The sequence below is a fragment of the Poecilia latipinna genome, unplaced genomic scaffold, assembly GCF_001443285.1.
Source record: "Poecilia latipinna isolate Pla-1442-1.1 unplaced genomic scaffold, P_latipinna-1.0 Scaffold721, whole genome shotgun sequence".
Taxonomy (NCBI): Eukaryota; Metazoa; Chordata; class Actinopteri; order Cyprinodontiformes; family Poeciliidae; genus Poecilia; species Poecilia latipinna.
This window is the reverse complement of record NW_015113337.1, coordinates 1-16471: the sequence shown is the minus strand read 5'-3', so window position 1 is coordinate 16471 and position 16471 is coordinate 1. Positions and strand designations below refer to the sequence as shown.

The following is a 16471-nucleotide window of genomic DNA, read 5'->3' as shown; positions in this document are numbered from 1 at the left end:
CGGAGGGAGTGGAGAGCACAGAAGAGGAGGAAGAGGAGAGCAGCGAGGAAAGCTGGAGCTTTTTACCCTCTGAGGAGTTTGAAGAGCATGCAGCCTAAAGAGAACCAGTCTGCACTGCTGTCGTACGCCGTTCCCTTCTGAAGGACCTCTGGAGCCATGTAGCCATGAGTCCCACTGTGACACACACACACACACACACACACACACACAGCGAGTTGGAGTTACACATTGGTGATTTACAGAGCAAGACAACCAAACAGGAGAGTGGAAAAACGTGACCGGATGTAAAACATTTCCAACAAATTGGTTTGAAAGGAAATGATTTAAACTCATTAGCTGCTTCTACAAGAACAGAAACGTCAATGGCAGTGAGATATCTGCTATACATGCAAGTCCAACTGATGCTGTAGAGAAATCAGCAGCTTGTTTTTATTTTTATTTGTGTCAATGCTTTAAAACACATTCCTAAAAATGTTGGATTCTTTTGCTGCTGTCTGAATTTCTGCAGATTACAAGATGGAGTCGGTTTATCTCCAGAAAATATTAGTCACATCATCCCTGCAGGCGCATTTCATAATGAGTCTGACGAATAAGCAACAGTTGCTGTTAGTGAATGATGCTCATAAAGCTGGCTGGGATTTCTGGACTTTCTGACACTGCAGACCAGACGTCACAGTCTACTCATCTCCAAAACCAAAATTATTCCAAATAAAGGTCGTGGGTGGAAACAGGTGGTCTGTTTCTTAAACGCACTTCCGACTTGTTTGAAAAAATGTTTTATTTCTATCAAAAATACAGACAAAATTATGTCTAGGACATTTTTATTAACTTGATGTAAATTAAAGTTAACTTAATTTGATCTTCCAAGTTCAAAAAGTGGTCAAAAAAAATATTTTAACACACTTCCCCTCATCACACCGGACATTTGACAAACAAAAATGTCCGTTGACACAACTACAGTGTGTTCCTAATTTCTTAAAATAATAGGAGGGTGTAAAAGTTACCAAAGTAATCATAATTCCAAGTACAAAAATGAACTACAGATTTTGGTTCAAAAATAACTCAAGTGTATTCTAACTGTCTAAAGAAGAAAACTGAACTGGCAGAAGTTATGATTTATAAAAATTCAACATAAATGGCCAGAACACCAGACATGTACACATTGTTCCAAGAAGCATTTATAAAACCGAAGGTGGTGTTTACAGCAGACAGAAGTGTTTACAAATCCAGTTTAAAGCAGTGAAATGATCTGCATTTTATCACTCAATTCATTTTTAATTCAAATCTTTAGGGGTCATTTCTCTTAAATAAAGCAGACTAAATTATCCCCCTGATCACAAAGAACTGTCAGGTCAAACATTAAAAAAAAAAACATTTTCCATATTTAGTACATTTTTCTTAAATATATAATTATTCCTCCATGTAGAAAAAACAAACAAACTAGCTGCTGAGATCTTGAATATAAGCAGAGATCAGTATCAGGCAATAAAAATTAAAGAATCGTCACATCTTTGATGCTCTGCTCTATGAAATGAGTGAAGCCGCAATTTTATAACCACCAAAGCAACAAAGCCACAGATAAAACGTCTCTTATCGACGTTCTTCCTCCTGAGAAATAAACGTTTGTGAGTGTGAGGCACTTGCACTTACACGCTAGCGTGGGGCTTCTTCTTGGAGAAGTCGCAGGCCAGGCCGAGGTCTGAGATCCGAACGTGGCCGTGTTCGTCCAAAAGGATGTTGGCCGGCTGACGGAGGACGACAACAAGCAGAGGTTACCACTTCACATTCTGAGCAGACGCAGACAGCAGAAGACGGCCTCCTGTCCTGGTTACCTTCTGTGACTCTCTCGCTCTGTTTCGCTCTGTTTCGCTCTGCAGCGCTCGGCGTTGACGTAGTATTCGCATTGCACTCGACTGTTTATAGAAGCTCTGAAAATGTTCCCTGAACCCCTGCAAAATCTTGGCTATTGTTATGGCAACCCGTCCAAACAACAGAACCAGAGCTGAAACAGGGGAAAGGCTGAAAACAAGGATTTTTATGTGGGTGGGTGTAGTTAAAGCTCGATGTTCTGCTCTATGCAGTGGCAGCAGGTAGGGGAGATCCCTGACAGACACTCTTTATTCATACTTTTTTTTCCCCTTCTATTAATGTAATTTAGGCAAGATAAAAAGCGTTACGTCAGCGGTCGTGGTTCATCCTGTAACATGATATTAAAAATGTACCAGGCAGTGTTGGAAATTAAATGAAACTCTGAGAGCAATGACTAAATTTGAATTATTAAAACATCTGATTGGCAGTAAAGGGAAACGCTGACAGCCCCATAGAGCGCCCCCTGTGGCCTGCTTGGAGGTGGTTATTCAGTGTGGAACAACCTGCCCCCCTCCCCTCTTGCATGTGGGGGCACTGCAACATGAACTACTTTAAGAAATGACATGAAAACGTCTGAAGAAAATACTGAGCACAACTTCCTTCTTCATGAAATGTAAACAAAAATGGAGCGGCGTCAGAGCTTAGCGATTGGAGTATTTCTCTTTTGTCTTTAGTGAAAGGCCATGTGCCATTTCTCTAACAAGTTTGTTTTGGTTGCATTTACCCAGAATGCCCTGCGCTGTAGTGCACCTCCTGCTTTTGGAGCACTCTCCGGTTCACTTGGTGTTCACATATGCATTTGAACCAAGTCAGAGTTCACTCCAACCAATGCATCGGCATTGCAGCCGATGTAATTTACAAAACTTTAACGATAAAAACTGAAGTATTGCCTCGTTTGTTCACAGAACTTGGAGATATTCATAACACTTAAATAGGAAACCATAGTTTGCTACATTTTATACCATGTCTCCTACAGCAATTACATAAAATTATATTGTCCAATATAAAAAGAAATTTGCTTTCATGCATCTCAACAGAAAATAAACAGTTTTTAGATTCATATCTAGGGAGTATACATACTTTATTGGCAATTTTCTCAGCTTTAATTTAAGAACAGAAATATAAATGTATATACAGAATAGTAAGCAAAAAATAGGCTTACGAACATTTATGTGAAATTAATTCACATCCCACATTAGAACCGTCACTAGCTATAGCGTCTAATCGGTGTTGTCCTATCTGGTAACGTATATCGATGCGCTAAATGCTACTTTGGCATTTCAGGATCAGCGGCTCACCTTGAGGTCTCTGTAGACGACGAAGCGGTTGTGCATGTGCTCCAGGCCCAGGATGATTTCAGCAGCATAGAACCGCATCTCTTTCTCACTAAACACACCGTGCTGGGAGAGGTGGTAGTGCAGGTCGCCCCCTGAACACACAGGAACACACAAAGTGTATCATAACACTGACAACGATGTGCTCTAAGTATCGTCTGAAGGGTGAAGATTGTTGAGGGAGGGAATGAGCCCATCAACCAGAGTCGGGTTGTGCGATCCAGTCGGCCCGTCTGAGGATGAAGCCTCAGAGTTTTGATCTGGGATGATGAGTCAGAGGTCAGCCTACCGTTCATGAGGTCCAGGATGAAGCAGAGCTTGTCGGGGGTGTGGAAGGCGTACGTCATACACACGATGAACGGGCAGTCCTGGAAGGAAGACACACACATCATCATCATCCTCATCATCAATAAGTTTAAACTTGTTTTCATTCAGTGATGTTGTTACATCTTTGATTCAAATTCATTTCCTGATGATCCCACTGTCACTGGTCTGAGTCACCATGGCGATAGACATGGTGACTCAGACCAGCACTGACCTTCCATCCATCCTGGACTTTTACAGGTCAGTGAACGCACCACTGACATCTCTGCAGACCCCACACATCCTGGACACAAACTGTTTAGACATTTACCTTCAGGCTTCCCTCAGCCTCTCTTTCTGATAAAAACAATAAACATCTTCCAGGTACTCTTCAGTGAAACCAAAGTTACCGTTCCAGTCTGTGTACCAACACTCACACACACACGTACACACACTCGGCCAGCGAAGCAGATTCTCATTGTAAATGCAGCTGCAGATATGTGTAATCTGTAAACTTACAGAGTAAAAAGAGAAAATCTGGGGACCTTTTACTTGCTTCGTTTTTCATTGTATTTCATTTCCCTTTAGAATCAATGAAAATGAATGAATGAATGAATGAATGAATGAATGAATGAATGAATGAATGAAGTGTAAGACTGTGTGTAGATAAGGTGGCCAGAGTGTGTGTTATCAGCTCAGTGCTCTTTCTGAAAGTGTCTTGACCCTGACTATTAGATTTATCAAAAACCTTAAGACTATTGTTCCCTGAACAGCTGCTCAGAAAAGTATTCACACCCTCCTACAGGCTGGTTCTGGTTGGCTGCTTACAGCACCTGTACAGATTTGGCGCCAACAGGCTTCCTGTCTGATTCTGCACCGCTGTTCATACTGGGTGGTTAAATAAATAACTGTTCTGAGTTATTCACTGTATTAAAACAAACACAGTAACACTTCAAATCAAAGTTATTTTCTGACTCGTGCAGAAACAAAGCTATTCACTAGCTTTAGTGTTTAGCCTAAACGATGTCAACACAATGAAACATCAAACGCCTCCTTGGCAGGAAGGGATTCGTTTCATTCTTCACTGTAAATATTAGTTTTGATAGTAGAAGGACACACAGCCTGCCGCTGCAACGCTCAGACTTCCAGGTTCACAGAGTGCATTCTACCACCAGGGAGTACAGCTGGTTACATTACCAATCACTGTCATAATGCATCACTCTTTTTATTACGGACAAGAGAGTCTGACTGTAAAAACTGATTAGCTGTTGTTGCATTCGACAGCAGCAATAACAATCCAGCTTATAGAACTGAATGATGTCCTGGAATTAACTGCACTGATTGCTTTTTAGCTAAAAAGTCACAAGATATTTCTGATAAAAAGTTTTTGTTCTAGGATGAGGTGGTCTTTCAGTTATATTGAAATTAGGGTATTTCGCAAAAAAACCGCAATGGAAACAATATTTTTGGATGTTACTACTGGTGGAAAAGACAAAGAAGACGACAACAGGAAGTAGTAGGAAGACAATGGTGCAGTATTTTTTTAACAAACGTATTTTGTGGGATTTTAATTGGATTTCTTATTTTACGGAAACAACCAATTGCAAAATTGTGTCTTTTCAACATTAGTGGAATATTCACAACATTTTGTGCACATTTGTAATTGAAATGCAGTTACTGGCTGATTTTCATACCTTTCTGGAGGAAGCTAAGGTCAGTGAATTGGTTTCACTTGTAAGTATTAGCTAATCTCCCAAAGTAAAGATAATCTGGGCCGATTTATCAGCCAACCGATTTATCTGTTGACTCTTAGTTTATTCTAGTTTTGTTTGTGACCACAATGTTCAACAACTCCAAAATAAACTGGCCACACACCAGGGGTGTGAGACGGCTGTCGCCATTTTTAATTTTCCAAGAGCGTTCACACCTATACTTAATGCTAATCAGTAGAGCTCATCTGACCCAAAACTGAGGGTTACTACCAGGTCAGAATTGTACAACAAAACCACTATTCCCCCCTTTAAACAGTTGCTCATGTTGGGTAAATCTGATGCCAGCTGTGTGCTACTGGGGTGGTCTGAGCATCTGTCAGAACCTCTGACATGTAGATCTGTGAATAAGAAAGCTCCCATCAAGCAGCTGGTGTGAAGCCTTTTCACAGGACGGACGTCTGTGAGAAACCGGAGTGTTAAATTATGACTTAGATGACGTGTGTTAAAAAGCGCACAACTGACGGACATCAGAGATGAAATGTCAGGTGAGAGGTGGTAACACTCTGAATCGGGTGTGTTTAAAAACCTAACCAACCCACAGGAACTTGAGATAGTGGGGCAATAATTAGTTTCAAACGACTAAAGCTTAAAGAAAAGCCATCTGGAGTCGACACTCACCCCTGTGCTGACTAGCGACAGCATGATTCTCTCGTTGAGCGCCAAAGTCTCGCCCTGCTTCATTTTGATCCTCTTCTTGTCCAAGCACTTCATGGCGTACCTGGAATCCAGAGAACGTCGAAAGCATTACAACAAAGCGGGCGAAGCGGCCGGGTTTCTAACAATTTCAGCTGTTTTGCTCACATCTTCCCCGTGTCGGCCTTTCTGCAGCCGTACACCTCCCCGAAGCCGCCCCTGCCGATGATCCGATGCACGCTGAAGTCGTTCATGGTCAGCTGAGGGAGAACAGCAACCTTTTTTTTTTTTTTGTTTGTTTTTTTTGTTTTTTTTTATTCTAATGTTTTGTAAGAACATATAAAACTAAACTTCAGACACCAGTGTGTTATTGAAAACAAGCCATAATGACCATTTCTTTGCTGCAGGAGAGTAAAAACAATCCGAAACTAGAGCTGGACCCATCAGATATTGATATCTGGACCACTCCTGATATTGAAAACATTCCAGATCGGATATCGGTGACAATTTACCCCATCTATAAGGACAGATCTATTCAGTCTAATTTCAGGTCTTGAGACCCATTTCTGGATAGTTTGCTCATTTCTGTTAAGATGAAGGAAAGTGAGGAATTCCAGCTTGGATGTGTCAAAAAAAACACTAAGAATCAATTATTACTAGTGGTGGTGGGACTCAATTAGCATTATTAATCAAGCTAATTGTAAGGTCTGCAGTTACTTAATTGCACTTTATTCAAAAACTAAATGCATTTTCACAAAATAAGCAACATTTTCATTTCAGAAACCCCCTTTGCTGTTAAATTATGAATGAAAACATGCGAGCTCAACAACAACATTGTTTTTAATCAAATCTATTCAGGCTAATTCTATGCTTTGGGCTCTGAGCGACATCATTCTTTAGTAATTATTTTACATTATTTAGAAATCCTAACTGGACTTTCTAAACCATTTGAAAGAAGGTTTGTTGCAGTTTGTTTATTACATGTTTAACCAACTAGTCAACCTACTGATTCTGTGTTTCACATCGGCTGTTCTATTCCTAAAAGCCCGAACTGAACAAATTAAACCTGTGAAGCCATTGGTGAATCTAAGTGTGCTGCACTGGTGCAGAGTTAAAAAATTAATTTGTAATTTAGTCCATATATGTCTGTGTTTTAGAAAAAAGAAATGCTTTTCGTCAATTGAGTTGCTTTTCTGGATCGGCATCGACTGATACTAAACCTCAGATATCGGTATTGGAAATGAAAAAAGCAGACTGGCGAATCCCCAGCAGAAACAACAGGAAGAATTACCAATGCATTAGGAGGAAGTTCATAAATTCATAACAAATTATTGGGTCATGTTATAATCATAGCTGAAATGAGTTCATAGTTTTTGCTTTATACTTTTAGTTTCTGCTTAGGCTTGAGCTTCACATAACCACAAACGCTTTCTGGCAACTACACAGCTTTGACAAAAAACCAAAGTTTTCTATAAGTTTAGAAGTTCAGCTTAAGAGCTTTTGAACATACAATTACAAATATTGCCATTTCATGTCATTATTTAACCAGCCATGCAGGTCTCAATACAACTTTTTTTTGCTTTGCATTTGCATACTGCTTCCTTTACTTTATCCTGAATACATGACTAAGACATAAAGTAAAAAAGAATAGAGTAATAAAGTGAATTTGGCGGTGGCAGCATCATGCAGTGGCTGCTTTTCTTCAGCTTAGACAGGGAAGCTGCTCAGACATAATGAGTTAGTTTATGAAGAAGAATGAACGCTTCAGTCTCTAGTTGTGGAAACCTGACACCTGCAGCTGTCACTGCAGCGTCTGCATGACAAAAAATGCACACCACACTTTTCAGATTTCTAGTTCCGAAAATGTTGAGAATTAATTTCTCCCTCCACTTTGTAATTATGTTCGACTTTGTGTTGATCCGTAACCTAAAATCTGAATGAAAGCCACTGCAATCTGTGGCTGTAACATAAACATACTCTGCCTTCACATTGCACTGTTTCAGGTTCTACTTCGATCAAACCTCGTGTGAGAGGTGGACGTCACAATCTCGTACTCACATGGATGTTGAGTTCCACGTTCTTCCACTGGCAAAACCGAGTGAACTTGTCACTGAGGTCAGAACAGAAACAGGGTTAAAATGGGACCGTGCCAGCAGTGAGAGCCATGGCTGTGTTTCCACACGTTCACCGGCTCACCTTTCAATGAACTTCTGGAAGATGTTCCCTCTCAAGCTGTCACAGATCTCCACTATGTATGGCTGCAGCAGAGACAGAAAGAGGCTCAGCTCAGAAGCCTTATGAGAAACATTCACTTCTGACATGGACACGCAGCTCATGTCAGAGTTTCTAGTTTTTGCTCACAAGACCAAAGAGAAAAACAGTTACATTTTTCAAGCATCTGTTTTAATAAACGGTCAACAGTTCCAGCTGAATGTACGATTTAAATATTGAGTAATAACACGGGAAATACTGGCATATGCATGGCGTATTTTGGAGTTGCAATGAGTCACAGGGGATAAGTGAGTAAACAGACTAATAGCCAGGCGGTGGGCTAAAAGAGGAAAAGAGTGATTCGATTTACCAAGATGCAGGCCAACTTTTGTCTGGCTTGTTCTGGACTTACTCTGCTGGGCCTTTCCTTCCAACAACGGATACTTAAGAGTAAGGCATGTATAACTATAAAATATGAGACTTAATCTGGATGGATAGCATTAATTCAGTGAGGAGAGTATCAGAGGTTGGCAGATAGAGAGGAAACACAGTGAGGTGTGTACTGTAGCAGCTTACAGTGAAGACATTAATGAGACGGTTTCTAATATACAGCTACAAGGACTTTTTAGGAACTGGAGGAAATGGAAAACTCTTCTGACTGAGAAAAGTTAAAACAGATGAAAGGAGTGTGCTTGTTTGTTGCTATGGTTTCTCAGTTTTTTTCTTGTTCTGCAGGTGTAGAAGTAAACTTCTTGGGTGTTTTTTCTTTAGCTTTCTTTCTCTACTACTTCTACCTCCTTTGCCATTAAACCTTTTTCCCCTCCTCTCTCCCTTTATTTTCCGTCTCTGTGTCCATTACAAATGAAATAAACCCAAAGCCATATTGTCAAACAGGACATGTTAAAGAAAGTAAAAGACAAGCAAAGTCTGTTGCACACCATCAGACACTGCTATATTAGTTTATTGATTCAAGGATTCCTCAAACATGCGTGAAAGAATCAAGGCAACACTCCAGATATGTTTTTGATGAAGGAATAACATTATGATATGTTATAAAGCTCAAAAAGTCCATTTACAACATGGCAAACTGACCCACAGCATGACATAACTTCCACCATGTCTAGAGACAGCAGTCTCTCTTTCCTGACCGGATTCATACTTTGCTAAGTATCTGAGCAAAACTGTGAAAGCAAAAGTTTCACATCTATTTTGAAAAGCTGATTTTAGATAATCTGCTTCCTGTTTGGTGTAAAAAGGCCCTCCCATGTGCTGGGAGTGCGTTTTACCTGGAAGAGAGTTGGGGGGACCATTTTCTTTGCCAGATGACTCTGCACATGGTCCACTGCCTTCTTGGAAAATGGCTGCAAAAAAAAAAAAAAAAACACGGGGTGATTAAAGATGCAATGTGAACAGTAGTTTCAGTTCTGCTTCCTCTGTGCAAGAAGGCTGTCCCATGGGTCAACATGCTGCTGCTGCTGCTGGGAGGCTCCAGAGGTAGCTGGGTGTATGTGGGCCGTTTAAGTTTAAAGTTATCACATCAAAATAATTATGACTCAAAAAGGTCTTAAGATGTTTCTTTTTTGCAAAAATGTTTGGTTTACTTTCTTAGATACTTGTATTTTTTATCAATACTGAATGCTTGTTTTGTTTTTAACTCTGAAATCTCAAGATGAGAAAGGCATTATAAATCAAATGTATTATTATTAATATTAGTTATCCACTTTAGTTATGTGCTACTTTGTTCTACAGCATAAACTCTGCTTAAATGCGCATTGAAGTTTCTGATTGTAGCACACAGAGTTTTTAAGAGTTCGGGACTTTTTGCAAGATGTATATTTTGTGTCTGCAAATTTGTGTTGACTAATCTAGAAACATTAAATTAGGAAAAACTGTAAAAAACTGCAAGCTGTGAACTGAACTGGGATCAGCAAAGCGAAGCATCCATTCAGGTGAAGCTGCTATCTCAGACACACAGCCAGAGGGGAAAATGAAGCAGCAGCTGGATTTGTGTTAAAGGTGTTCTTCCCAGCACCGCCTACCAGTTAGGATGATTCTGGATAAAATCTACAGCCAATAAAAAAAGAGGCGAACTCGACGGATGCCGGTGTCCCGTTTAATCCGGTTTTAGTGCTTCGTGTAGCGACATCAGCGTTTTTTTTAATTGTTTGGCCTAGCTGACACAAGATGAGTATGGAAGTATTTACACACCTGCATCCTGACAGGGACATTTGCAAAATCAACTGATTCCCCTTCATGCAGCTGGGCAAACAGACAAGACTTTTCTGCAAAATGAAAAGTCACTATCAACCAAAAAAAGGAGGTTTTTAAATGTAATGCATTAAATTCTTTTTTTTTTTTTTTTAAGTTTATACATTAGGTCATTTGATTAATTGTGGTATTTTAAATAGCAGTCTTTTTGTTTAGCTGCCTGGTAAAGTAAAAACACATGACAAACAGGTCATTCATGTTAAAAACAACCAAGCATCTGGATGTGTAGCCAAAACTAAGAGTGGTGAGATTGCGATTACTGTGACTTTTTTCACAAGCCTTTGTTTACGTCCAGATTTACATAGTCTGACTTCTTCTGGTGCAGATTTGTGATGCATTTCTCATGTCAGTGACGTAAAGGTCAGATAAAATGCAGTGTTCAGACTTTGAACACTCTCGAAAGCTCATCTGATTTAGTTCCACATATGCATGTGGCACAAATCAGATTTTTTGGGAGGTGAAAAGGTCAGAACTCGGTCATTCAGAGCGCCATGAAAAAGTCAGACACAGGCCACATTTTGGGAGAAAAAATAAAATAAAATAAAACATCAGATTTGAGTCGCATTCGCTTGCTGTGTGAATTTAGTCTTTGGTAGCATGTGCTTCAAATGGGAGGATTTTAACCAGAAAGACTGACCTTGGCAAGTTGCATACAGAATGGTCTGGTTCAGAACTTTCACAGCAAGATATGCCATTTAAAAACACATAACAGCAGCAACATGGAACCTGATCTGAGTTAATGAATCATTCCATTTGATTAAAGGAGCTGAATAAATCCCCCGACAGAAATGATTCATTTTCTGCTTTCACTTGAAGTCAGCAGCATGCTGGAGGCCGCCTGACCGACAGCAGGCGTCCTCTCTGTGTATTCTCACATGTGAACAGGACAGCAGCTCCTTCATGATGTTGACGTCATAAATCTGCCGGCTGCGGCTCAGACGCTCGTCCTCAGAGTCCAGCTTCTCGTACTCCTTGATCTGAAACAGAAACGGGACTCAGATTCACAGGGCTTCTGGGGGGGCCATATGTGGCTGAGCTGGATTATAGAGGCCTAATGCCACCCACACACACACACACACACACTTCCGACTTACTTCTTCGTAGAACTTGAGCTGAGGCACAGCCTCGTCGATCTCGTTCATACAGAAATCTTTAAACAGCAGGAAGCCTGGGAAAAAAACAAAAGACACAAAGTGGTGAGAAAAAGAACTACGTGTTCACTGATACAACTGATAGAACTGTTCCTAATATTATCATCACTAAATAACATAACAGCTTTCCGTATAACAGTAAAGTGATTCCTGAGTGACCGTCCAAAACAATTCATATATATAACTAATAAAATCATGATCCCTTTAAACCACCATCTTTTAATTTGGTGTTAAAACAGTTACTTTTGTTTCCCACAGTAACATGAAATATGCTCCGTTTTAAGAAATGTGTTTAATTTGGGGAAAAAGAGACGTTAGAGAATCACTGCAAACTTCTATGTATGAAAGATCTAGCATAGATATGACCAAGCTGTAATGTTTCTATGTTGCATTTGAGATCAGAGTCTACAAATGGCCAAAGTCTCACTACCTCTGAACCCACTTCACAAAAAAAATTAAATAAAATGAAATAATTGGAGGGGGGAGGACTTCTCAGATTGTTCAAGTAAATAAGACATTGGAAAGCATACTCTGAGTGATTATGACAATGTTTACACTAAAGTCACAGACGGACAGACGGACAACGAACAGGTCAGATGGGTGGATAGCTGCTGGCTAACGGATTGTTTCATGAAGACACTTGAATCAAGTTCTCCATTTCTCTAGGCTGCACAGGAAGCATGCACTGGTAGAAATCCTTCTCCCAAACATACTAACATATATTAATACATACACAGGCAGGATGCATGATCCTCAGTCAGAACAAACAGCAGCTCACAGAATCTGTGAACCAAGCTGCAGCCTAAGAAACACAAAGGAAGGAAGCAGCCTGTTTCTGCCTCTGGCCTCACTGGTATGCTTACCGTCAGTTCAAACAAATGCTGCATTCACGGTCATTACGGAACAATTAGCAGTCAGTGTTCTAGAATGAAATCCGTTGTCTGTATTGTTTCAGTTTCATTTGCCCTCACCATGCCACACTCGATGTGCAGAATGTTCAGACTTTTCTTTACAGTCATTTGTAAATAACTTTATACAGTTATATTTCAGGAAATGGAGAAAAAAAACTACAAAAGAGAAGAAAAAAGCATTCTACTTCATGAACAATATTTCAGAGCTGCAACTAACTATTTTAGTTATTGATTATTCTGACGATCAATTGATAAAAAAATGCACTCTGCAACCACTGCAGCCTCTTAACAATATTAGAAATACATTAAAAGATGCCATTAAACCATTCAATTTCTTTTTAAATAAAACACTTAATTGTGTAAAATACAACTAGAGTTCTTTAGTGAACTATTGATTATTTGTAGGAAAGGATGAATCTGCAGCTAAAATATGCCAGCATGTGAATACATGTAAATCATATCAATACAAAGTAAATCTGCTGTGTTAATTTATTTTTATCAACCAATTAATAATTAGATAGCAAAAGCTACTTAATAGAATTTTTTTTTTTTTTTTTTTAACAGAATTTGAAACAAGTGAAGAAAAAAACAAAGCCAATTTCAGAGTTCTGGGTTGAACACAGATACACGTTTTTATGTCTTAAATGGAAAATGTGAGTTTTGGCTCAATTAAACTTTCTCTTCCAGCAAAACGGCCTTTTTTGAGTCTGTATCGTTCATTTAACGATTAATCAATTACTAAATTGGTTGACAGTTACTTCAGTAATTGATCCAGACCTACAATATTTCCACTTTTATAACCTTAGTATTTGTAAAAAGAACATTTCAATTTATTTTTATATTCCAGCCTTCTTAAAAGCTTGATGTGTCTAAAACAATCTCCAACTATCAGAGCTGAAATAACTCCAGGATATTTACCATCTAGTCATTAAACATCCAGTGAAACAGAGGTGGCTTTCTTTATTAAAATCAGACAGATTAGCTAAAAACATGGCCAATATCTCCAATGTCCCGGTGAAGGACAATATGTCGCCGCGGGGCATCCCTGAATCCTCACCGAAACGCCACGAGGAGCTGAAGAGGTGAAAGAAAAACTCTTCCATGTTGCCTACAGAGATGAGACCCACTGTTGCCATGGTAATTGTGTGTGTGTGTGTGTGTGTGTGTGTGTGTGTGTGTGTATGTCTATGTGCGAACAATGGTGTGAAGACACAGATTAGATGTCGAAACGATCACATCGCCCTCCAGGAGGCCCGCTCCGATATTATGGCCGGCCGTCGAACGGCTTTCTAAAAGCTGCATGCGAGACGTTTCACAGCTCCCCCGGTGGTCGTAATACAGATTCACATCAAAGGGGGGAAAGGAGAGGGATAAAAACAGAGAGGTTTAATGAACTGAGAGGCTCACTGCAACATGTTGCAGCTTTTATGTAACACGGAGCTGAGCAAACCACCTGATTCTCACTGCATCCCGAAGCCCGAGATGCAGCCAGTTTCTAACCCAGGGCTGTGGGACAAAACGTCATCTCAAGAGAACTAGCAAACCAAAAAATAAAACACTATAGAAAAACTACAATCTTTGAAGGCTTAATTGAGAATTTATTTCCTGTTCAGCAATGAATAAAGCATAAAATACTTCAATTAAACAATTTTGTAGGTAAGCCATGCATAAATCACTGTAGATCCAAAACTTCAGAAGAGTTTCGTATGACGGTGTATGGAACATTGTTGATGGAAAGAAAGAACAAAAAGAGAAGGTATACATCTCAACAGTAATTTGCGAAGTGGAACATTAAGAAACCACACCTAGAATACTTGATAAACCAACATAACTTGGTGAATAAAATCAGGCCAAAGTTCATCGACCTTGTCAGAGACTAAAAAGGTCATATAGAAACTCTTTACCAGGCATTACTGCTGCCAGAGATTGCTCAACAGTCATGTGTTGGTCATATTTCCACATTTTGGCTGAGTGTTTCCTATTTATAGAAGATGGTTCAACATTCCCCAGCTGGTATATACCCGAGTTTACATTTTCTATCTATTCCAGAAAGCTCTGACATGAAAAAGCAGGAGATCCAAAGGTGAACCTTTAATCTTGGCTGTAGCTAAAGCAGACGCCCCCAGTGTTCCTGTACTCAGTCCCCCTGTGGCTTCATCCGATTAGAGCCAGGTATTAGCAAAATTAGACTGTTAATGGGATCCACTGTTTACACCAATCCTGACCTGGATGGAGACTTAACCTTGCCCATAATTCCTGGGATTCCTTTCAGGAAATATATTATTTTCTTTTTCAGAAACAATAGTTTTGACTCTTCTGTTTTTAGTTAGTTTTATTTTTTTTATCTGGTTCATAGAAATACATTTGTCAAAAAAAAATATCACATAGCAAATTCTTCCATACACTGGTAGCTCTGCCTTACTGGAGGCGCAAAAATCAGAACATTTCAAAGTCCATACCTCCTGCACGGAGGGGAGAACTGTGGCTTACAGTGGCCCAGCTCAAGGCACTCCAGGCTGGGATGGTGGCAGAGGATTGCTCCCATCCACTGGTGGCTCTGTGCCTCACAAGATGCATGAAACTCAAAGGAATTTCTAAGTCCAACCCTTCAGCTTAGAGGTGAGAACGTTTTCCAATTTATGTGAAGTGTGGTCTATGCTAGCTTGAAACCTCTGCATCTCTTTAATACAGTCATGTATTAAAGTCGTCAACACCTGATGAAATTAGGCTTTGCGTAGCCTGGTTGATTCACAAAGCCAGTAGATAAAAACAATTCATCCCCCCCCCCGCCACACCCACACACACACACACACACACACACACACACACACACACAAAATTTGCTTAAAATCCACATGACAACTGGATGGAAACAGTTTGTGGATTAAACAGAATTTAGGGCTGCTGTCCAGACAATAGCTGCGTTTCCACTGACCAAGTAATTGCACAATTTGACATTTTGAAAACAAATTTGCTTTATGGAAACACGCCAAAAACATGGTGTGGCATGTTTTTTAATGCTTTATCGCATCACCAGACCTATTCATCTGTGACTGTAATTATGTTTCTCATTTAATAAAAACACCACAATGGCAAAATTGTATTTTGTTGACAATAACAGAATATTGTCAAAGTCGTGCGTACATTTGTAATGGCAAAATGCCAAATGAGTTTTTCAAAGGACATCAGAAGCAGAAAAAGATGAGATGACTGCAGCTTTAAGACACACACATCCTCACTAACAGAACATTAAACAGCTTAATAAATGGCAACATAAAGTAATAATGTCATATGGTGACTTCACATATTCCAGATGTTATGAACTTAATTTATCCATGCTAATGTAATATTTAGTCACTTGGACAGAGTCTTGCAGCAGCAGATGTTCACACTGGACACTAATGACACTGGTCAAATGACTAAAGGTCAGTCAGTGATGGAAGCACAGATGAGAGTGGAAAGAAGAAAACAGACATATTGTTACTGATATTACCATCACAATAATTAGCAACATTATTGCAAGATTATCGAATATTGTGCAGCTACAGAATCTGATTATTGAAAATAAAGTAGCTCTATTTAAATAGAAGAGCTTTACTATGCAAGCTTAGGTTTGTTCCATGTATAGAGCGCTTTACAAAAGTATCCACACACCCTCAGAGCTGAGAGGCCACAGAAGAGATGAGCTACATTTATAGCTAGAATAACTGGGGTGTCGTAGTAAAAGGGGGCTCAGCATAAATGCACACCACACTTTTGAGAGTATTATTTTAAAAAAATGTAAACATGGATCATGGATATGATGGGTAAGAGTTCTGTTTGGGATCATTAAAATATTTTTTAAATGAACAACTTTCTTTCAACTAGCTATGCACTGTTGTTTCATTACATAAACCCTCAATGAAATACAACTTTATACATTTATCCTTGAACTAGAAGTCTTGGGTGAAGATTATTTGAGCTTAATAATAGCAACAAAAAAAAAAAAATCTTTATGTGCATTTCGAAATTGCAAAATG

The 16471-nt window shown here is 39.5% G+C and overlaps 1 protein-coding gene across 1 annotated transcript in view; it reads right to left on the bottom strand.

Moving 5' to 3' along the window:
* Positions 1–14997, bottom strand: part of LOC106955254 (beta-adrenergic receptor kinase 2) — a 28488-nt gene extending 13491 nt beyond the window's left edge. Inside the window, exons 1-12 of the mRNA XM_015045341.1 lie at positions 14912–14997; positions 11485–11599; positions 11266–11367; positions 9409–9483; positions 8108–8169; positions 7970–8021; positions 6080–6171; positions 5897–5996; positions 3493–3571; positions 3168–3298; positions 1651–1745; positions 67–174 (exon numbers count right to left, since the gene is read on the bottom strand). Of these exons, the coding sequence (XP_014900827.1) occupies positions 67–174; positions 1651–1745; positions 3168–3298; positions 3493–3571; positions 5897–5996; positions 6080–6171; positions 7970–8021; positions 8108–8169; positions 9409–9483; positions 11266–11367; positions 11485–11599; positions 14912–14997 (1097 nt within the window). The remainder of the gene's footprint in view (positions 1–66; positions 175–1650; positions 1746–3167; positions 3299–3492; positions 3572–5896; positions 5997–6079; positions 6172–7969; positions 8022–8107; positions 8170–9408; positions 9484–11265; positions 11368–11484; positions 11600–14911) is intronic.
* Positions 14998–16471: the final 1474 nt, after the last annotated feature.